The 24125-nt window shown below is 47.4% G+C and overlaps 1 protein-coding gene across 3 annotated transcripts in view; it reads right to left on the bottom strand.

Moving 5' to 3' along the window:
* The window catches only part of CUX2 (cut like homeobox 2), a 233681-nt gene that overhangs the window by 46586 nt on the left and 162970 nt on the right, over nt 1-24125 (bottom strand). For all 3 annotated transcript variants that reach the window (XM_081036407.1, XM_081036408.1, XM_081036409.1), the window contains exon 4: nt 5916-5994. In XM_081036407.1, the coding sequence (XP_080892533.1) occupies nt 5916-5994 (79 nt within the window). The remainder of the gene's footprint in view (nt 1-5915; nt 5995-24125) is intronic.

Genomic DNA, 24125 nt, shown 5'->3' with positions numbered 1-24125 from the left:
TCTCTTCTGAAAGGGAATGGCAGCTTAATGAGCGCCTACTGGATACCAGCATGCTGGATGCTTTGATTTAATCCTCCTCCAACCCTTATCTACCAGGAGTAGTAAAATTCAGACAGGTAGCCATGGGGAAAGGACATTCCTGGCAGAGAAAATGGCATGGGCAAGGGTGTAGCAGGAAATGGGCAGACAATGCCTTCTAAAGTTCTCTACCATCTTTGGGAAAATCTGCCATCACTGAGTTTTTTTCTTTTTTATGAGTTAAATACTCTTTTATGCTACCCTTCGGTGTTCCCCGGACTCCTACAGGACCAACTGAGCAGAGGCATATGAGGGGAGAAAGAAAGGGAGGTGAGGACAGGCAGAGACAACGATTTCTCATTACATTTATTATACTGAAATTCTCATTTCCTCTGTCTGTGAAGGTGGCGTGTCCACTAGATGGCGGTAGAACTAGTCATTTGGGATCAACACAAAGCTCAATTCTTAACCTCCTCTCACTACTTTCATTAACGTGTATTTCAGATGGTTCACAGATTCCAATTTTTAAAAATTAAGACCACAAAAGTACTACAAACACTATAACCTTGAGGTGAGAAGAGGCTTGTAAAATATGACATGAATCCAGAAGTCATAAAGCAAAGGTTTAATAAAATTCCCTACTTCCCGCAAACATTTTTTGAATGTTTGCTACATACCCTATATAAGACATTGGGAACAAAGTTAAGAAACAAAAGGCAAACCAGGGGGAAAGGTACGAAACGTTTTACCAGGACGAAGGTTAATCTCCCTAGTAGACAACATCTACAAATCAGTAAGAAAGAGATCTCTCTGGCAGAAAAACGGGCTAAGAGTACATGAATGGGTGATTCACAAAGGAATAAATATGAGTGGTTTATAACATACAAAAAGACATTCGTTGTAAGTAATAAATGAAGGAGTGCAAAATAAACCAAAGAAAAATAAAATTCGTATTCTTTCTGACCACTGATCCTGAGTTTATGGTCCATACATGGCTACATGTTTTTCTTCCCACTTTTCTTCCTCTTCCTGAGAACTACAGCACAAGACCAGTATGTTGTACATTTCTGAGCACCCTCAATGCCCAGTGTTGGAAACGGGGTTACAACACAGCCCCGCAAGAGAGTGTTACACACCATGAGCCAAAGTTACTCAGGATTTTAAATCACACGGGGAATTACAGATGCTCGCGTTGGGGGAAAGGAGGCAGGATGCAAAATGGTACACGTAGAATGAATGACAGTTTTGAAAAAGTACGTGGGGAAAAGATCAGAAAGAAAACAACCCAAAATGTTCCCACTGCTTTTCTCGTAGGTAGTTTTCCCTCGTTCTTTCTATTTTTCTGAATTTGACAGTGTGCATACGCAACTTTTATAATTTGGGGAGAACAATTAAAAAACCCTAACTATCATAAAGCCTCTTCCTATTCCACAGATTGACTCAGGGACCCTGTTGCCTAAACTGCTCCGCTCACCCTAAACAACTGACAGAACGTTGTGAAATCCAACGCTTGTGACTCTGTAACCTATAGCGCTGTCAGCTTTGCAGTGGGCGACTGATAATTAAACCCTCCAATGCTTTCGTGTGTAGTGTATTGAATTCTCACATCAACGTATGAGTAGGCTCTATGATTATCCCTGAAGACACAGAAACTAGAGCTCAGATTGGTTTGGGCCCCTTCCCAAGGTCACACAGCTCAAAAACACCAAGCTGACTGTTCTACCAGCTGTGGTTGGACAGTGTAGCTCAAGCACCTAAGCTGACCGGCCTTTTGCTTCCTGAAAGGAACAGAGAGAGAAATGCAGGCAGGAATTTCCATCTCCTGCATCAGATTTTTAAAAACCAAAGTAAAGTGATAAAAAACATTTTGGGGGCACTCACCTCTCTCTTGTCTTTTCAGCAATGTTCCTTGGCCTGCCATCTTACTCGCTCTTTTCTCATTTTGATTTTTTCTTTTCTTTTTTTTTTTTTTAACTAATTACTCAGTTAAGAAGTTAGCTTGGGTCGGTACCTAGTGACTCTATGAGCGCGATAAAGAAATCAGCCGCCACCGACACAGAAGTCAAAAAGGTTTAAATCAAATCATCCTCCACAACAATGACATTAATTATGCTTTTAACACGTTTTACTGCTTTTTTTTCTCACTTCACGCCACATCTGTGTGAACAATATCCAAAAGATTTACGGTTTTCTTCCGTAATTACAGACATACAGGCTGCACACTTATCAAAATACTTGCTGAGCAATCATGCTACACCACATTCGCTGCCAGAGATTTGTGTTGGCAGCAGTCATTCAAAACAAAAATGTTGAATCAGGACTTGTGTGGCTTTGGGGAGGGGGGAGAAGTATGTCGACAAATAATTTGCCTGTCAAGAAATATAAAAACAGGAGAGTGTGCATTCTGGCAAATTTTCCAGGAGTGTCATTTTTCTGCAGGGGGTTGGGGGCATGTGTGTTGAGTGGGGAGACAGTGAGTCGGGGAGCTCCGAGCACCGAAAACACATCTGACATTTAGTTCTTGTGTCTGAGAATAAAATTTAATGAGAACAAAAATATGTCTTCCTAATTCCCCTAAGAAATCATTAAAACATTTTGTTATTCTTAAATGTCTTGAAAATGAATTAGAGCCCCTAAAGGGGCTGTTCGTATGGTACACCTCCATCAGTTAAGGCTCATTCTCCAACTCGGTGACAGCCGGGACGGATGTTTCCCTGCCCCTCCATCTCTGAGGAGTGAAGTTGGGAAATCAGATGCGTGGAGTCAGCCCCAGGCTTGGAAAGACCCTTTGGGGAGAGGGGCAAGAGGGCACGAGGACCTTCTGGAATGTTCCTATCTTGGAAGCTCTCCCGGACCCTGGTTGGCCCTGGGGTCCTGGCCCTGTGATTGTATTAACAGCCCTATCTCTGGAAAGATGAGGGTCTGACAGTGAACCCCAGAAATGATGCCTCTTTTCCCTCCTCACCCCCAAGTACTAGAATTTTTGGTGCTCCGCTGGGTTTGCGACGACACGTTGGTTATTCGAGCAATGATCCGGTCACCAGAATGCAAGCTCCCTGAGGGCTGAGCCCTTACCTGTATCAGTGTGCTCATGTTCCCAATGTCTAGTGAGGGCTGGACACACAGCAGGCGCTCAACAAATGCTATCTGAGTAAATAAACACGTGACAAGCAGAGGGCTCTAGTTCAAAAAGTACCTGTTCATTCAAATAACTCTTCATCCCCTTTCTACATCTGGATCTTACTTCTAATTCATCCAGTGTCTGGCTATACAAATGTAGTAGGACTCAGTCCCAGGCTTGGAGAATTTCACTTCTAGGAAAGCCAGCCGCATGCATGTATGATGATGAGCAAGTGCGACTAAGCGTCATGCACACAAGCCTCCCATCACTGTATGAGGCAGGCTCTGATATTATCCCCAACCGATAGAAGGAGAGACTGGAGCTCAGGGAGGTGAATTAATTCATCCACAGTCATCCAGTGAGTAAGTGGTATGGGCAGGATTCCAACCCTGGTCTGGCTCGGAGCCTGGAAACACAAGCTCATCTCAGTGCTGCCCCCTGGTGCTACAGGTGAGGTACTGCGGGGCCCGGTGGAGGAGCCTGGCTTGGGGACGCCTTCCTGAGTCTGTACTGGGTCACCCTCCAATGTCATTTATTGAGACTGTGGACTGTCGGTCCTGAAGGACTTAAATGGGTGGGAAATGAGAAGGAATATTTTTCGGAGTAACTCCGAAGAGGATGGAAACATAACAAAAAGGCTCAGCCTCTTGGCCACATGCCTGCTGTAGACTCAGGATGATAATGACCCAGGCCCACGACACATGGGCATCTCAGTCTCACGCTGTGGGGCCACGTCCTCCTGAGGTGGGGTTGTGCTGTCTAGCCCCAGCCACGGCCACTGCCAAGGCCTTCTTATAGGGAAAGTCCACATGGCCATACTGCCTTCCCTAGAGTGCAGACTCGGGGTGGAGGGCAGGACCAGGGCACAGGGCGTCGAGGCTGCAGGCCTCTGTGGTGGGCTGAATGGTGGCCCCCAAACATTCGTCCATGTCTGAATCCCTGGAACCTGTGATATGACCTTATGTGGAAAAAGGATCTTTGCAGATGTCATTTAGTCAAAGATCTCGAGATGAGCTCATCCTGGACTATCTGGGTGGGCCCTAAATCCACTGACCGGTGCCATTTTCTTGATAAGAAAAAGGAGAGGGACATTTGTGACAGAGAGACACAGAGAGAAGGCCTTGAGAAGATTGGAGTGATGTGGCCACAAACCCACCCCCAATCCAGGATGAGCTCATCTGGAGATCCTTCACTTACTACATCTGCAAAGAACCTGTTTCCAAATAAGGTGACATTCTGAGAGGCAGGGTGGATGCGAACTTCGGGAGACACTCTTCAACTCTCTACAGCTGCCCCAGACAGAGGGAACAACCGACTTTCTCATCCTACGTACCAACATCCCACAAATGACCTTTATTTCCGATATAAATGACTGCCTCCTCCATGGCTTGGCTTAGAGAGGGATTTCACGTTCCTCTTCATAAACCCCCAGCCCCAAGCACCCCCCAGGGCACTAATCCCTGCATGGAAGGGCGCTGGGAAGGATTAGGTGCTGTCGGGGTAGAGGGAGTTAGCACGGGGCGGGTCTCCTCCCAGCTCCACCATGTTAAACAAATCACTACACTTTCCTGGGCTCCCTTTTCTGAGTCAATAAATGAGAAGGTGGCCAAGGAGGGGCCATTTTAAAAAAAGGAAACTTGTTAAGGAAGTATATCTACATATTTTAGGTACAGTCGAATGTTCTCAAACTGATCACACCTCTGTAATCCACACCCAGATTATGAAACGGCATGTCCAGCCCCCAGAGGCCCTCCCAGGAGCTACTGCCACTCTCTCGAATTCTAACAGCACAAGTTCATGTTTTTCAACTTGAGGTGAAATTCCTGTAACATAAAACTTACCATTTGAAAGTGTAGAATTCAGTAGCATTTAGTACATTTACAATGTTATGCAACCGCCTTCTATCTAGTCCCAGAACATTTTTATGCCCCTAAAACCTCCTACCCATTAAACACTCGCTCCCCATTCCCTCCTCCCCCAGCCCCCGGTAACCACCAACCTGAGTTCGGTCTTTATAGATGTGCCTATTTTGGACACTCCATATAAATGGAATCCTACACTGTGTGGCCTTTTGTGTCCGGGTTCTTTCATTTGGCAAATGTTTCTGAGGTTCATCCACATTGTAGCGTGTGTCAGTGCTTCATTTCTTTTCATGGCCGAATCATATTCCATTGTATGGATAGGCTACATTTTATTTATCTGCTCATCCACTGATGAACATTTGGGTTGTTTCCAACTTTTGGCCATTGTGAATAGTGCTGACAGGTTCATTTTTGCCAGTCTTCATATTTTATGCGAATAGAATCACACAGTATGTGTTCTTTTGGCTTTGGCTTCCGCTCAACATGAAGTTTTTGAGGTTGGTTGCACCACGGTGGAGGAAACTTTGGAGGCCTTTCCTCCAGCGCCCCCTGCTGGCAGGAAGCACTGGTGCCACCTGTATTTGGTGGTAATGGGATGGGGGTTTTGGCCGACAAGATAGACTTCTTGGCTCCCCAAGAAGGTCCAGGTGGGAGATCTCACCAGGAGCTCCCCCAAAGCTCCGTGGCTGCCATCAGAATGCGGTGGGGGAAGATGGAGGAACCATGTGGGGATGTGTCACTTCACACTGGTATAGAACCCCTCACCCTCACAATCCCCACCGATGGAGGGTCTGGCCTCGCCTAGGAGTCTTGGCCTGTTCCCAGGTCCCACTGTCAGGAGGCCCCTGTGCAACGGTCCTAACAGCTGTTTCTTGTCATTAATTGTTCAATTGTGGAGCCCAAGCATTTCTTACCTGGTGCTTCAATTAATTGCTTGTAAACACTCAAGAAAGCAGCCTCGGCCTCCTGACTTCTCTTACTAAGGGCCACCACCTTTGGAAACAAGAGAAAAAGTCACATGTAACCATGGTATCTGAGTCTACAAGCAAATTTGTTGTGCAAACCTGGGATGGGAAAGGGGAGGGGAAATGAAGGCAAAAGTATGGAGTTAGAAAGTCCAGGTTCACACCCCAGCTCTACTGCATTCTGGCTGTTTGACCTTGGGCAAGTCACTACCCCTCTCTGATGCTCAGTTTTCTCATCTGTAAAAGGGGAATAAATAATAGAACCTACCTTGCAGGCCTGTTGTGAGGATGAAATAAAGCCACATATAGCACTTAGCACAGAGCCCAGCACACAGTAGGGAATTAACAGCTACTATTATTATTCTTGTTATTAAAGGGCAACGCTGGATGTTCAAATGTGGCACATATTTTAGGGAAAAGGGGGACACACCTGGGGAATGTTTCTTGCCACTGAACATTAAAGAGAAATTGTTAAATCTCTAGTAAGATATCAAACAGCTTCAACAATTGTCAAGGATGACAGTATAGTAAACAGTTCCTGGAATACCAGAGGTGCTCAATAAATGCTTCTTGACTGATGTATACATAGGTGACTGAATAACCCAGTGGTGAAGAGCTGTATTCACACGCTCGTTCTCTTGCTCATGGACAGTTTTTGTTCTGCCACTGAGATGCCACAAGATGCATTCTGGCAAGACATTTCTGGGGCTCACACCGTCACACCCTGGCTCCTCACTCTTGGTGGCCTGTCCCCGTGGTTGTTCCTGAGCCTTCTGGCACATGGCTGGAGTGAGCTCCTGGCACCCATGGGCCGCCACCCCTACCTCCTCGAGGACACGCTGGTCTGGGTGGAATGGCTTTAGTCTCTCTGGCACTGACATACCTCTGTCTCTGCTGCCAACTTCCTAAACAATGAATTTATCGGATCATCTACTTGTCAATCAGCCTCTTTCAGAATTGGGCTTCTCTTAGGAATACCAATGATGCCAACTGAGGGGGTGTCTCTTACGAATTCCTCTACTCGAAGTAAGTTCTGGGAGTGCACTGTCTGGTGCACAGAAGGTGCTCGAGATAAATTGTTGAATGAACAAATCCAAGTGGGTTGCATAAACTCTAGGCCCTGTCTAACACCATCCTAGAGAAATAGCAGGGGCCAATTCTGTCACCGTCTGTTCACAGAGGCACGGACTGAGGCCGTCTGTTCACAGAGGCACGGTCCAACTGAGGCACGGACCCCGGAGACAGGCTGCCTCAGTTCCAATCCCAGCTCCATCACTTACTATCTGTGTATCCTTAGGCGGGTAGGTCACGTTAATCCCTGTGCCTCTACTTCCCCAGCTATAGAATGGGGACAATAATATGACAACCTCCCTCAAAGGGTTCTGAGAGGATCAAATGATTTAACACACGTAAAGTTCTGTGCAAAACTCCTGGCGTGTGTTAAGCCCCATAGATAGGTCCTCTCTTGGTATGACCAACCCCTTCTTTCTTGTGTGTTACAGCGACAGGCTCTGCCCGGTGCTTGGAGATAAACCTCAGCTGTGCTCATCTCTGGTCTCCTAAGGAGACACCTGAGAAAGGCCATGCCTCCACATGCAGCAGTGCACTCTGGGAAGAATTAGGAAACCATAGTGGTTCCTCTAAGACTTCCAACACGGCAGCCAGGAGCCTCATGTGGCTCCTAAGCACTTGAAATGTGACAAGTCCAAATCAAGATGTGCTATGGGTACAAAATACACACTGGATTTTAAAAACTTAGTATGAAAAAAAGAATGTGTATTTTTAAAATATTGATTACACGTTGAAGTGATAACATTTTGGATATCATAGGCTAAATGAAATCTATTATTATTATTCATTCCACCTGTTTTCTTCTACTTTAATGTAGGTGATATAAAATGTGAAAATATATCCATGAATAACATTGCATTTCTATTGGACAGCACAGCTGGAAGGCTTTACAAGATCCAGGCTGAGTTCATTATTTAGGAGGGGTAGAGAGAAATGTATGGTGGGTGTTGAGCAAGTGATTTTAAAAAGGTCAGTTACAGAAGCTCCTTAAGCTTTCTTGTTATTCTGAGAACAGTCTCTCTGATCTTTTACCTTCTCGCATGAATCAGTCTTTCATTCATTCAACAAACATTTCCTGAGTACCTGCTATGTGCCAAGCACGATGGGTAGAGAACTGAGGAATGAATAACACAGCTTCAAGTCCTACCCTTACGGGACTCCTGCTGGGGAGACCGACATTAAAGTCCACCTCCCAGATAATTCATTAATTACAAGTGCTAAATGCTTCAAAGGGGCCTTGAGAGTGTGTAAGTGGGGGAGGCTGACCCACTTTGGTAGGTAGAACACCAGGAACTGTCTCCCTAAGAAGGGGAAGATGGTGGCAGACAGAAAGAATGTTCTAGAATGTAGGCAAAATCACTAAGTGTGGGCAGATTTTTATGCTTGCTGAGATGGGACAAGACACAGTTCCTGCTTTGGGGACTCACAGCTGAGTGGGAGATACAGCTACGCCCAAGAGGAACCATAATATGGGAGAAGGTGCTACAAACACTGGGGCCTCCAGAGTAATGTAAGGAAGAGGCAAGTAATTCAGAGTCTGGGGGGCCTCCCCTGATGGGCTAATAATAATAACAATAAATGTAATATTCAGAGTTTACCATGTGCCAGATGCTCTCACTATTCAAGATCAGCTTTGCCCATAGACACACCCATCCCTGAAGGTAGCTGCTGTCATTATCCCCATTGTACAGATGAGGAAACTGAGGCTCAGTGAGGTTAAGTAAGTTGCCTGAGGTCACGCAGTTAGTACATGGTAGAGCAGGACTCATGCCAGGTCTGGGGGTGAATTATTGTTCTGAATATAGATGCTGGCCCTTTTCTCCGAGATAGAAAGCCTTCCCAGCCAGTGGGGAATCGCTCGAACCCCATGTGAATGCTGCTGTCATGAGATGTCATCTATGGCTGTACCGGGTCAGGGGCTGCTGTGCTGCCCACCTAGAGCCCAAGAAAAGTCATGAGAAATGAAAGTAATTCATCTCCCTATCCCTGGATGGAGAATTATCAAAGATCAGCCAGCAGAAAGTCTGAAGGCTTCGTTTTACAGTCATTCTGGGCTCGTGTGGTGACCGGGGTTGAGAAAAGACTTTAGCATATTCCATGGACGTCTAAAAAGGAACTCTGGGCAGGGGTAGGGGCAAATGCCAGAAGAGTCCTTTCAGGTTTCCCTATTCCTGTCTATAGCACCCTCTACTTTCCATGAATGGTGCTTATCAGTTTATAATGGTGTATTGTTTACGTCTGACTATCTCCTTATAATATGGTCTCCCCACTAGAGCTGCCGTATCCAATATGGTAGCCACTGGCACATGTGGCCACTGAGCACTGGATATGTGACTAACTTAAATTCAGACGGGCTATTAGTACAAAATGTGGGACTTCGAAGTCTTAGGACATAAAAAGGATTACAAAATATCTCAATAATTTTTATGTTGATTTTATGTTGAAATGATAATATTGTGGACATATTGGGTTAAATAAGATATTATTACAATTAAATTCATCTGTTTTTCCTTACTTTTTAAAAATGAAGTCATTAGAAAAATTTAAATTACATATGTGGCTTGCATTATATTTCAACTGGACAGTGCTGGTCCAGGTTGAGGGTTGGCAAACTATGGCCCATGGGCCAAATCTGGCCCTTCATCTGTTTGTATAAATAAAGTTTTATTGGAACACAGCTATGGCCATTCTTTTATGTGTTGTCAATGGCTGCTTTCATGTTACAATGGCTGAATTTAACAGTTGTGACAGAGCCCCTGGCTGCAAAGTCAAAAATGTTGACTGCCTGGCTCTGCTGATCCTTGTGTTAGAGGTTACCTAAATGGCTGGACACTATTTTCAAAAGCAAAGATCAAAAAACATCCTGGACTGATATTCAGTTTGAACTGGTTCAAATTTGGGGCTTCCCATAGCAAATGTGACTCTTGAAGACAGTCGCCATTTGGATGTCCTGCCTCATTCTGCCTTGTTTTAGAGCAATGGCCCTGTCTGTTCCTAGAAGGCCAGCTCTGATGGCTCAGAGCCCAATGTAGTGCTGGGCCTAAATATCATGAAGCATCTCTTGGCCTCAGTTTGTTATCCATCAAGTGGGAAGAAAAATTTCCATCTGCCTAAGAAGCTATTAGAGAGGAATGAGCTAACATGTGGCAAAGAGTCCCATGGAAGTTGGCAAAAAGCTTTCTAATAAATCAGATCATTCTTCTTCCAACTTTACAGGATGTCTTTTCCAAGGTCTGCGGCAATAATGCATTTCATTCATGTGCCCAGAACAGGTGAGCTCGGCATAAAAGGCCCCGTGTTTCTGCCTCATGGCTGGGTCCCACCACGCAGAAGGGCGGGAGACAAGTGTCCAGAATGACAGATTTGGCTTGTGACAGGCAGATCTTTGAAGGCCATCTGAGGGAGGAGGAGGAGGAGGAAGTGGGGGAGGAGTTGGGGGTGGCGGCCAGCTACAGACACCCAGAAGGTTACCATCAGAAATAGCTTAGCGTCTGACAGAGCGTGCGGCATTTACAGCACCTGCTATGATATAAGGGGTGAAAATGCCTGGTCCCCCGAGTGTGAAAATAACAGGCGCAGAACTGGTTAAGCCAGAGGAGAGGCAAAAGCCTGTTCTACTGCTTACCCCTTGTCTGTCAGGTGGTTAAACCCAGCAAATTTGGGGACCCCCCACCCCGAGGCTGAGCTTCCACAAGCTGTCTGATGCAGTGACAACATCTATTGGCTACCGAGGACTGATCCAGGCCGAGCAATTTACAAGGACTGGTCAGAGCTTCTGAAACGGAATCCTTATTCTGTGCTCAGGGCTGTATCTTTGGAATCTCCCAATGACAATAAGACATGAGCATGGTTAATGCCCCCATTCTACAGAGGAAGAAACTGAGGTTCAGGGAAGCCAAGTCACTTGGCCAAGATGAAAGAACCAGTTAATGGCACAGGTGGTATCTGAGCCCAGATACCCTCTCATCTGAGAGAGCCCAGAATCCTCTCATTCCAGGCCCCAGACTTGCAACTAGAAACCAGTGCTTCTCAAAATGTGTTGCACAGACCCCCCGGTGTGAAGAGGGGACCTGTGATCAAACCTGCACACGCTTTCTGAGTGGACATGTACAAAACATATCAACACACTGGATACTCAGACGAGCTGCAGGAAAACATCCCCTTCACCCCGGCTTAGCCCAGTGATTTCCCAAATGCATTTGGCCACAGAACTTTCTTCTTCAGAAAATAAACCTGGAACCTTGGGTCTCCTGGAACACACTTTGAGAACAGCTTTCCTTTACCACTGGGTCCTGGGGCAGGTGGTTCTGTGAGATAGGGAGATCTGATGCGGCAAGATTCTGGAAGAAACTGAAGACTGATGGTCAATCGAGAAGAGGCAGGTGCTCAGAGGGTCTCAGAATAAGCACCTCTGAGGAGGAGGCAGAAGGAATGAGATCTGGGGGACAGGAATTGGCCCAGGATGGTAGGGGACGGGGAAACCCTTTAACAAACCCGCTGAGGCCTGGTTTTCCCTCTGGGGTGTACAGATATGGAGGGGCACATGGGGAGCAAAAAAGAGCAAGAAGAATGAGGGGAGACACAGAGAGAAGGGAGCATGGAAAGTGAGGCTTCTGAGTGAGAGGGCATGGAGAGCAAGCGTTGTTGAGAGCTGGGGTTCACAGACACTGTGGGGAGCATGGAGAAGAAGGGGGTTGTGGGGAGTAAGGGAGGCATAGACATGGAGGGAAGCAGACTCGTGGGTACACACCCTCAGAGCAGTCTACAATAAGCTGAAGATCTTTCTGGCTATTGTGTTGACAGGAATAGATGTATTCTGGGCTGTAAATATTCCAGAGGTGGGGTGGACTAGAAGTGGGGGTGTGTGGAAATTTCAAAGAGGCTCAGTCTTAGAAAGTTCTAAGTTCTTAAAAAGGACTACCTTATGTGGTACTGAGCTCCCCATCAGGAGAGGCATTCAAGGACATAACCACCCAAGTGTGAGGCTGTAAAGGGATTCAGGAAGACCTACACATGGGGGAGGGTTTGGCTTGGCTATCCAGAAGGCTCACATCTTATTGTAAGAGTCTATGTGATAGTTCCCTTTTCCTTATAGTGATATTCTGATTTCCTCCCACATGGAAAATGAGATAACATTTACTTTGTTTGGCTGATATGAGACTTATTGTTATTAGGTTGGTGCAAAAGTAACTGCAGTTTTTGCAATTTTTAACCTTTTAAACTGCAATTACTTTTGCACCAGCCTAATAGTAAGAGCCCTGCCTTCGTGTCAGGCACTGCGCTACGTGCTGGACACGTATTAACTCATTTAATGCTCACACCTCTCAGCGGGGTGGGGGTCGGGGGGTGCTACCTATTTAACAGATGAAGACACGAGGCACAGAGGGCAAGGGTCATACCATGTGGGAGCCACGACTCACCCCCAGCTTCGCACCCCCACTGGGGACTGACTCTGGTGGGGGTTTGTGGAAGAAGCAGGAATATCTGAAATAGCTGGAGGAGCCAGGCGGGCAGGGTCCAGGAGGCCAGGACGAGCCAAGCACCAGGGTCTTCAGCAGGAACCCCCCCACCCTGGCCCGCCTCACACAGTGAGTTGGCTGAAGGTCCCATTCCCAAGTGAGTGTCACTGCTCTCTCTGCTATAAATTACTGAGGTGGCTGAGTAAATGCTAATTGCAATTTAAAGTCAGGGCTTAAATAAGAAGAGTTTGACTCTTGTTTTGGTAGCTGTGGTTGATTTGGGCTCTCTTGGCTCCTGCCTGGTGGCAGGAGAGGGGCTGAGGCCGTCTCTGGAACAGGAGGAAACACCTGGAAGGGATGTAGGAGCAGAGGAACACAATGAGAAAGTGGCCGTCGACAAGCCGAGGAGAGAGTTCTCACCAGAAACCAACCTGCCCGCACCTTCATCTTGGACTGCCTGCTTCCAGAACAGTGAGAAAATACAATTCTGTTGCTTATGCTACCCAATGTGGCTGCCTCCTATTACGGCAGCCCATAAGACAGATGGGATCTGTGGGTATTCCCATTTTATGGATGAGGAAACTGAGGCAGCGATTAAAAAGCAAACACCCAGTGAGGCACAGGGTTTGGGCAATTTGCCTTCTTGGGGACTAAAATATGGCTTTAATAGGATGAAGGCCGGGGACCCTTTTACTAAGAGGATTGACAAATGATTGCATGAATGGGGACCTTGTGACAGATGCCAAAGAGGAAAAGCAGCTATCTGATAGCAGAGGCTGGAGATTTTAGAAACCAGCTCCCATCAGCAGGTTACGCTTCTACCCTCACGGTTTCCACTGAATGCACTGGTGGGGTGAGCCATGCAGGCACCCCTTCCCGAGGCTTGTCCACCTTCTCATTCCAGGTTCGCCAGCTCTGAGGTCTGAGCGCCCCCAGGGGAGAGTGCACCTGTCTGTTCACTGCTGTGCTCCCTTCACGCAGCCTCACACACAGCAGGTGCTCAATAAATGTCTGTTGAAGAATGGCACCCCTGTCTGTGTCACCCTTGGGGGGGATTCTAAGGCTGGAGAGGAACTGGTAGAGGTGGGGGTCACTCCTTAGGTCTGGAAGAGCATCAGGCGCTGGGTGGGTGCTGGGTTCTGTTTCAGGGAGAGTCTGTGCTCCACCCACATGGGGCCTCCTGACCCCGAGCGCCGGGCACTCGCCCACGAGTCAGCATCCGATGACAGCACCTGTGCTGAGACTGAGAGCATCAGAGGGCGGGGACTGGCATTTAAAACAGTGAAATAAATACTCATATGACGTGTTGACAGAGCACCTGAAACCTCACAATGTCCAATACATTCGTTTTCTTGGCAGTTATCCACCAGCATCTCCTGAAGACGGGGGCTGCTCCAGGCACCTAGCAAGGCTGACCGAAACCTGTACCCTCATGGAGCTGATACTCTAAAGGTGGAGGCAGGCAATAAAATAAATCATGGCTGAGAAGGTAAGAAGGTAAGAAAGCGACTAAGTGCGAGCGAGGAAAATAAAGCAGAGAGGGGGACAGGAGTCCGGGCCGGGAATATGCTGCCTCGAGAGGCCGGAGAAGGCCTTGGGCGGGCAGAGTGGACAGACGTGGGGAAGGAAGTCAGTCATGCGGAGATCTGGGAAGAGCATCCCAGGCAGAGAGAACAGCAGGTGCCAAGGCCCTGAGGCAGAAGCGTGTTTGGCCTGTGTAAGTAACAGCTGAGGGCAGTGAAGTGGGAGGGTGGGAGAAGGCGAGTGAAGAAGAGGAGAGGGGGTCGGGGAGGAGAAGGGCAGGGGTGGAACCTTGCAGGCCCCTGTGAAGATGTGGACTCTTTTTCTCAGGGGAAGAGGAGCCACGGGCGGGTTCTGAGCAGGAGAGACATGATCTGACATTAGTTTTACCAGGATCCCTCTGGTAGTTGTGGGGACGATGTAGTGAGGGGCTGGAGTGGAAGCAGGAGCCCCAGAAAGGTGGCTTCTGTAGTGTCAGGTGAGCACAGACGGCAGCTCCAAGTGGGTGTTCAGGGCTAGACGGGTTCTGAAATCGAGCCAAAGGATGTGTTCCTCGGGAACACAGAGTGGGTGGACGTGGGGCAGCGAGAGGAAGAGGGAGGAGTGGTGTCAAGGAGACACCAAGGTTTGGGGCATGAAGAACTGGATGATCCTGAAGGGCCATTGCTATGGTTTCTCCCTCCTTCAGAGGCCAGGACAGGGCAGGTCAGAAACAGGTACTAAAGCAGCACTGACTGAATGAACAAAGAAATGAATGAGGCCAGGAAGGAATTTCAGAGGTCGTATGAGCTAAACCTTCCAAACACAAACTTAACTAAAATCCCACGACAAGATGGATGACAGAGAACGACACCCTCCAAGGAGCCCAAGCCAAGCTGCAGACTTGCAGGCTCCATGCAGCTCTCTAGCAAGCTCGCTGATGGAGTAAGTGCGTAACCCTGGTGGGGAGGGGACGAAGCCCCAGGATTAACCTAGAGGTTCCCAGCACTGGGGGCCACCACCAGCAGGGTGGTAGGAAACAGGAAAAGCTGGACGTGGGGGTGAGTGGACCTGGGCTCTGGTCTCAGCGAGGGCCTTGCATCCCTGGCATCCCAGGGTAAGTTACGTCCCCCTTCTGAGCCTCAGTTTCCCCATCTATAAAGTGAAGGTGCTGGGCTTGAGTTCCTTTCCAATTTAGTTGTGCAATGGTTCTAATTTCCCCAAGCAGATAGACAGACAGACAGACACTCTCTTCCCCACACATCAATCACTACCCCACTGGCATTTTAAACAAAGACAGTGCAAAGAAACCTATCCAGGTTTGGACCGAGGGTGGGTCTGCTGGGAGAGCATGAGGCAGGAGAGAAACACACTGTGTAATTTTATTCTAATATTTGTAATTATTCCCAGACCAAAAATAAGGCATGGAGCAAAGTGTTTTCAAATGTCGGCATTAATGAACACATTTTATCCAACGTAATACAGGCCCCCAAATGCATTTATGTCAGGCTCCCTGAGATTTTGTGAGCGGCGCCCCACACTGGGCTGGCTTTCACAGCTTGAAGTGGCGCAAAAATGAAATGTCCCACAAGCATGGGCGGGCAGGCCTGCTATTAGCAACCGTATAATCATCAATTACATCCAATCACAAACTACTGATTTTATAATTACCAAATGAAGTTCTAACTTCTCACCTCCACTCAGTGGCAACTAATCTCACCCCTCAGTTAGAAAAAGAAGCTTTCCCCCTTTTTTTCTTTATTTTCCTTTTCTTCTTGCTTGCTCTCTCTCTCTCTCTCTCTCTCTTCTGGGAAAAAGAATTTCCAGGCCTCCATGTAAGACTGCATTTAAATTGCTTGTCACTCAAAACACAGGCGAACCCCTCATTTGTAATTCACCAGCCACCTGAACAGACTGCCTGTTTTCCTTTAAGCATCCATGCTCTGAAGCACAAAGATCATTTTTCTATTGTTAAAATTGTATAAGCCAGGGCTTTTTTTTTAGCAGCAAATACACAATTTCACTTCTCTTCTGAGGGCTCCCGGCATAAAAGGGACAGGAGCCTTTCTTTTTAGTGCCTTACAAATAAATTTTGCTTTGGGGTATTAAAAAAAACCCACACACACTATATATGCTCATATAATGAGCTGAAAAAGCTACCAAGGCTGTATATAGATGAAGGCAGGACAGAAGTTCTGTTTCCTGCCCTGCCCAGGCTGTGGCCAGTGTATGAAGCTGGATGGTGGAGACTCACTCTCATGGGCGCTGGAAGCACCCGGGTCCAATTTCCTCTTTTTGAGAGCTGCCGATACCATGACGGCGGCTCTGCTCTGATCGGCATTTGGCCAGCAGGCTCTGGAGCAGAACCCTCCCAGGAATGAGGGCTCCAGCCTGGACCTTGCCCTTCCAGCCGAAGGTGGGCTCCAGCTGTATGTCTGACTTCCTAGCTACCTCACCCCAGACGGACAAAGCATGGATAACTGCCAAGCCTGCATGCAACCGACTTCCGTTGGCTCAGCCTCCAAAGGCCAGGCCCACTTTGACAACAGCTCAGTTTTTCTGCATAACTGATTATAATCATAATAGCTTCCCATTTTAATCTAGAGCTTATTATAATTTACAAAGACCTTTCACAGGGATTAGCGCATCTGAGCCTCCACACAGGCCTGGGGGAGGGGAGGAAGTGGCCCTGGGCAGGGAGGATGGATGGCTGTTTGAGAGGCCCAGAGACGTTGATACAGCATCTCCAAGTCACACAGGAGGGGCCGAGGTGGGGTGTGAATGCGGTCTTTGGTCTCAGAGGCAGCTGTGTGGCAGGGAATTTGGGGCTGGAATTTGTGTGACTCCCCATTTTGGGTAAATATGAACAGACTCAGGCTCATCCCTAAAATGTCCCTTTCTCTTGCCTGAATATGCTGTGCTTTCTGAGTGGGAGAGCAGGGAATGGGGCTCCCTCCAGCTCACCAGAAGTTATGCATAAGCCATGGCTGGTCTTTTCTCTATAGTAGCCGTGAGGACTCACAAACATTCCTGATTTAAAACAACAGTGCAACTATTTTGCGTGATGCTGGGATGGTGGATACATGTTATACACACATTTGTCAAAACCCACAGAATCTGTAACACAACCAGCTACCCCTAATATAAATGATGTATCAGGATTGGTTCAGCAATTATAACAAATGTGCCACACTGACGCAAGATCTTTTTTTTTTTTTTTTTTTTGACGCAAGATCTTAACAGGAAACTGGTCATGGGGGGAGAGAAGAGGGAATATATGGGGGCTCTATACTTTCTGTTCAAATTCTCTCTAAACCTAAAACCGCTCTAAAACATACTCTATTCATTAAAAAAAACAAAAAATTAAAACAAAAAAGACAGTAGTGAACATGTACAAAGTAATTACTATGTGCAGTTATCACATTAACTCATTTAATCCATACAACAGCCCTGTGAGGTCAGTTATCATTATCTTCTCCACTTTAGTGTTTGAGAAAACAAGACATCAGAGAGGTGAAGTAATTTGCCCAGAGTCACACAGCAAGTGGCTGAACTAGGATTCAACTCCTGGGCTCCTGAGCCTGTGCCCTTAGTGGTGAGAGTAATGGGATCATCATCAGGTTATCACCAAAAGCCTGTCCCCTTCGCCAGGGGTTACTGTCGTGCAAGCACCCCACCTTACTCATGAGTGTAACACACAGCATTAAACTAGGGGTCATGAACGATGCGCCCAGGGCTGTCTGTACCCCATGGACATATTTTCTTGGACTCTCCAGTGTTTTAAAAATATTTGAGCCATCAAAATTCATCAAGTTACATGCTTAAGATTTGTGCATTTTGCCGTATGTAAATTATACCTCCATAAAGCACTGCGAACATGAAAATATGTGCATATATATTGAGCCAATATTTAAAAACCAGAAGAGATCCAAATTGCTGGCTTCTCTTGAAAAATCAGAGGATCTGCCCACCCTGGGCCCATGTTTCTGCTGACGCCTGCCTGGAGCCCAGTAGCAGCCTGCTGTTGAGACAGGCCGGGGGTAGCAGTTCACCTCCTGCCTCCTGTGCAACTGCAGGACAGGTGTGGGCCTGACCAGGCCCCACCATAAGCATTAGTGTTTCTCTCCGGCCTAGACCGACACCTTGTCCCCTTGCTTTGCTTTCCTACACTCTTCTTGAGGCCCATCAGCCCGCTACCATCTTCCTTCACACAGCGATTCCACATGCCAGATGAGAAACAAGAGTGAGGAGAGGGTGTCCCTTCCTGCTCCTACTTCTGGCTCCCAGGTGTCCCAGAGTGGCTGGCTCACTGCCTTTCCAAATGGCAACAAGATCTCCGAGGGAGCCTCCATCCCAAATACAGAACCGTCAGGCTATCCCAATTCAAGTCCACCCAGGCTCGGAGAAAAGGGGCGTTTAGAGTATCTGGATGAGTCTGTGCCTTCCCGGGGTACGAGAAACTCCAGGCCAAGTGGAGAGAGACCCAGCAGGTCTTGGCACTCTGTGTGTTCTGATGGGAGTGGTGGAGCAAGGTGGGCCCTGGAAGGAAGTGGGGAGTGGTGAGGGCGAGAAGAGACCACAGGCACACATGCAGCTGGGGATTCAAGGGAGGGCTTTAGAGTCAGGTCTGAGTGACCGGGGTCTGAAACCTGCATCCCTGGCTGTGACTTCGGGCAAATTGCTAAGCCTTCAGGGCCTCAGCTTTCTCACCTGTAAAACAGGTTCAGTGATGGGAACAGCTGCCAGGAGGATCAAATCAGGGAGACAAAGCAGCTGGTGCAGGGCCCACCCGGCTAGCACTTCATGGACGTGTGTGGGGCAGATGAATGAACATCCTTCCTTGACCTCTCTGTGCCTCAGTTTCTCCACCTAGAGAATAGGGACACCAACACCTCGCTTGGGTGTGAAACGCTAGCACTTTTTTTTGTTTTGTTTGTTCATTCACACTGTTCTTTAGATGCCACATGTAAGTGAGATCATATCGTATTTGTCTTTCTCAATCTGACTATTTCACTTAGCATGATACCCTCTAGGTCCATCCATGGTGTCGCATGAGACACTAACATTTAAAATACACAGTTTGTTCACTGTTAAATATGGGGTGAGGTTGGGCACGCCATAAAAAGTTCTTGGGATTTCTGGGCAAGGGTTCTGGGATGTTAGAAGTCAACGTTATCCGAGGGGGATGGGAGACGAAGAAGCCGCCTGACCACGAGGGCTGGAGTCAAATCACCAGAATCTGGAGTGTGGCAGTCAGCGAGGCTGAGTCACCCCATCCGGCCCCAGCAGCAAACATCCTCTGAGACGCAGGGGAGTCCAGGGGTCTGTATGCCAGGCCCAAATGACACCTGCTGTCCCTGAGCTGGCTCGGTGACCCTGACCTGGCTTCTGAGCTCTTGCTGCTCCATGTCCTATGACCACGTGATGTGTCACGGTGTCCCTGCCCCTGGAGGGAGGGCTACAGGAGTCCCAGGTGGTTACAGCCTCCCCTCTTGAGGCGATTCCCTAAGTTCTCCAAAACGCTAGCCCAGAAGAGAGGAGTTTAAAAAGTATGCATGCCTTTTATGGAGAGGTGGTCACCAAATGCCATGCAAGCACTATGCTGTCCTTTTAAATAGAGCAGCATTGTTTCCGGATGTCTCTGTGGGGCGTGGCTTGAGATAGCCCTGTGAGCCCCTCAGCCGGACACACGGGGCACCCCTGAGCCTCCAACTTCCCAGCTGTGATTCTGGGCTATGGGCTCAGCTTCCTGACGGGGGCTCCAGGGCCGAGGGGCCTGGGTTCCATTCCCAGGCCTCCCCACTCCCCCATTCTTTGTGGCCGTGGGCAGCCACTGGCCTTCTCTGAACCTTTGTTTCCACATCTGAGGATTATGATAAAGATTAAGGGTGATACGCACAAAAACCGCTGAGCTCACAGCCTGGCAAACAGACAACACTTAATAGACGTTGATTTTACTATTATGAGTTATGATCTTCAGTGTGCAAAGCACAATGCTCAGATGAATAAACCACGGCCCAGCTCACAAGTTCCAGGGTAAGAAGGAGACCAAGGAAAAGGGCAGAAGGCAAGCAGTGTTTTGGGGAGGAGAGCGAAGGGGGGAGTGGTTTATCTTGCAGGGCACAGGCTGGAGGAGAACTTGGGGAGGCGGCGGCATTGGCTTGAAAAGGACAAGCAGGTTGTGAACAGCAGAAGAGGTAGAGAGGGCGGTGTGTGCCACGGCGGAGGTAAGAAAAGGCCTGGTGTGATCAGACATCTGTCATTGTCCCTCCAAGTCCAAGGGTGCAAACATGGGCCTCTGGTCCAAGTCCTCACAAGCACTTGTTTTTTTTTTCAGGTTTAAAAAAATGTTCATTTTGAGTCAACATTTAAAAACCAGATTTTATATAAAAATCGAGATTTCCAGCCCATTCAGAAAAACTGGAACGTGTGGCCACAGTGGGCTCATATTCCTACATAAGAGCATCAACAACAAGAACAGTGATCGTAGAAATACTGAGTGCTTCAAGTATGCTGGGCTTTGTTCTAAAGCACTTCCCATGCACTAGGTCTCCAAATCCTCATAAAAGCCCTAGGAGGTGCGTGCAGTGGTGTGCTGGTGAAGGTTTAACAACTGGTCATCTGGAGAAGAAGAAAAGGCCCTGATCTGTAGTGCTTGCCGATTTCTGTGGTGTAAAGACTCCCACCGTGGTGGATGTTAAGCTACCACTTGCCACTGACTGTGGAGTTCATTGTATGAGCCTCTTCACATCCGCAGTAGGTACAGTCATCATCTGTACTTCCCAGATGAGGACATGGAGGCACAGAGAGGTCAAGAGACTTGCCCAAGGTCACACAGCAAGAGAGTGGGCAGAGAAGGGATTTGGAGCCAGGCAGCCTGACTTTGAAGTCTGTGCTCTCAGCCCCCATAATGTGCTGCATGACCAGGCTGCTATCGGTCTGCCCTCACTGCGCAGAGGCCACTCCGTGGGTGGCACGCTGACTCCCAGCTTGCCTCCGTCCCCACTCCTCCCTGTCACCCCACGTGTGCCTGTGCTGCTCATTCAGCTTACCTGCAGGGCCCCTGTGGGCAGCTGGGCTTGCATCCCTGCTTCGGAGTACAAAATGTCACCCTGTCCCCAACGTTCCCCTCTGCTTTTGGGAACCCCAGCAGGACCAGGACACAAACAGAAGGCACCCAGGGTGGCAGAGAAGCAGCTTCTTTTCTTCCATCCTGAACCCATCCCTTAGCATCTGACACCAAATGTCAGAGCAAACCTTTTAGTTCAAATGCGCCCCACTTTTTTTCTCCTTCTGTCTTTGCCAGGAGCACTAAAAGCATCGATTTAATGAAAACAATTTTTCTGCTCCCCTCTTCCCCTCCTACCACCCCATACAGCAAAACTTGGAAACATGATTTATAGGGGAGAAAAGATCAAAGCCAGTCTACCCTAGGTTGGAAATGGAAATGTTGCTACATCTCTTACGCTCTGTTCAGAGAATATACTTCCGTTTATCAGGGGAGGGGTCTCGGGTGAGGAACCCTATTTTCTTTGTTGTTTCTCAGAGACAGGCAGCTCTCCGAAGCCGCCACAATCCTCCTCCTCCCAGCTGAGAGCCCAGGATGGCAGCAAACGAGGGAGAGGCATATGTTTGGTGAGAAACGTGGAAATAATCAAGTGTGAGTAGATTCATGTAAGTAATTTAATTACCTCACACAGCTATGAAATCTCTTGGTTTCCGCTTCCATTATTAATGATGAATGTTAACTATCAGAGGACATCGGCTGAGGTTTCCTGACATGCTGGGGGAAGGGGCTTTAGGTGTCCCCAGAAGGCAAGACCCGCTTCTCACTGATCAGGCTGGTCCCTGCTTCCAGCTGACCCCCACTCCATCTTGGAACTGACTGAGACGTACGCTATGTCGCTCGTGATGGATGCACCCAGCCCCACTTACGAGACTTGCCAAAAACACTGAACCTGAATGCGACCAAGACTCTAGATCCAACTGCTTCTGCGCAGCCAATACAAGCGACAGAGAAACATGTTAAACCATGCCACCGGGATGCAATCTGCAAAATCTCAGCTAAAGGCGCAGTGACTTGCCCAAGGTCTCACAGCCCGAGATGCAGCTGGGAATTGAACCCAAGCTCACGAGCTCAGCACTCTCCTGAGGCCACATGAAAGGCCTAAAAAAGTACAGCTGGGCTTCCCAGAGGGTGGGACAAGGAAGCGGAACAGCCCAGAAGCAAGGAGGGTGCTTCCACTACAAGGGGAGAAGTCCCTCGTCCTGCCATATCTCTACTAGGCTGGCTTTCTCAGCATGTCCTCAACCAGTCCTAAATTCCAACTCCCGGGATAATGAATGTCATTGGCTTAGTCCCTGGTGCAACCAGCTGAGATCAGGGGAAAGTCTTCAGAAAAAATGGTCCAGCCATTTCCACATCACACAAAGAAACAAACAGGTTTTGCCCCAGGCTTTAGCCCGTAGTTTTGCACCTTGAGACTTTCCCAGCTTTAAAAGCAAAAGTCTCCATCCCAGGTACCCCTCAGTCCAGGGCCAAACCTGAACAGTTGGCTGTCATACTTCAGGGGCATATCAACCAATCCCAATGTGTGGACCTTGTGTCCACAAATTGAACCAAAAAACGATTAAAGAAACTGAGGAGCCAATGAGGGACACCAAAGCATTGCCAGAATATTTGATGATATTAAGAAACCACTCTTACAAAAATAAAATGTAACTGTGTGGTATGGATGTTAACTAGACTTACTGTGGAGATCATTTTCGCAACATATACACAAATACTGAATCATTGTGTTTTACATATGAAACTAATATAATGTTACATGTCAATTATATCTCAATTAGGAAAAGAAACTACTGTTAAAAATTTTTTAGATAAGATGACATTGTGGTTATGTTTAAAAAGAAATTTCTTCCCTTCCCCAATAAAAAAAAAACTTTAAAAAAAAAAAGAGATTTCTTAGTTTTTAGAGCTATGAACTAAAATATTTACAGGGGAAAAGATACAGTGAGTTAGATTTGCTTCAAAAGAACCCAGGGGCGCGAGAGGGACATGGCTATGAGTGAATAGTTGTTGAAACTGGGTCCATGTAGCTCATTATTTTCTTTACTTTTGTGAGTTTGAGTTTTTCCATAATAAGGAGTAAAAAAAAGAAAGGAAGGAAAGAAAGGAGAAAGGAAGGCAGGCTGGAAGGAAGGCAAGGAGAGAGTGAGAGAGAGGGAAGGAGGGGGGAAAGAAAGAAAGAAAAGATTGCAGGAAGATATATATTCTCTGAGTCAAATTTGACCACTCATAATTTACAAGTCTGATCTAAAACATGGGTCAGCAAACTTTTCTGTAAAGGGCCAGGGAGTAAATATTTTTTACTATGAGGGCCATATAGTCCCTGTTACAACCACTCAACTCTGCCCTCCTAATGTGAAAGCCGCCATAGATAATATGTAAATGAATGGGCGTGGCTGTGTGCCAATAAAACTTTATTTACAAAAACAGGCAGTGAGCTGGGTTTGGCCCATGGGCTGTAATTTGCCAATCCCTGGTCTACAAGGACACCAACTGGATTCAACTCTACCACTTACTTGCTGTTGTGACCTTAGAAAAGTCACCTAACCATTCCCAGTCAGTTTTGTCGTTTGTGAAATGGGGATAATAATAGTAACTACATCAAGCCAGCATTAAATGAGATAATGAATGAATGGAGCTGGGTCCATGTCAAAGTGAGCAGGTCCTCAACAAATATAAGTCTGTTACTGATGTGTCTACCTGCTGAATGCTTGTCCTGGCATGCAGAAGCCCAACAAATATACATTGAAATGATGAATGATTATGTCTGCCCCCATCAAGTGAAGAAAGAATGGTCTTAACCACTTTTCAAAATGTCAGGGTCCCCTCGCCTTATACCTTGAAAAAGGAACATTTAGAACAGAGACATCTAAGACCTACTTTATACGAGGAGTCAGCTCCTGAGAAGAAATTCCTAAGAGGTTGTGCAGCAGAGTTTGCTAAAACATCAGAAAACTTTCAGGGTGATCGCTTAACTCTAAGGAGTGAGTGGTCCAGGGAAATGGACCGTGCCAAACTCTAGAGATCAAAGTCACAGGAGCAGCTGACGGCTCCACCTGC

The sequence above is a fragment of the Rhinolophus hipposideros genome (genome assembly GCF_964194185.1).
Source record: "Rhinolophus hipposideros genome assembly, chromosome: 24".
NCBI classification, from domain to species: Eukaryota; Metazoa; Chordata; class Mammalia; order Chiroptera; family Rhinolophidae; genus Rhinolophus; species Rhinolophus hipposideros.
Note: the sequence above shows the minus strand (reverse complement) of the source record. Positions and strands in the feature narration are given on the sequence as shown.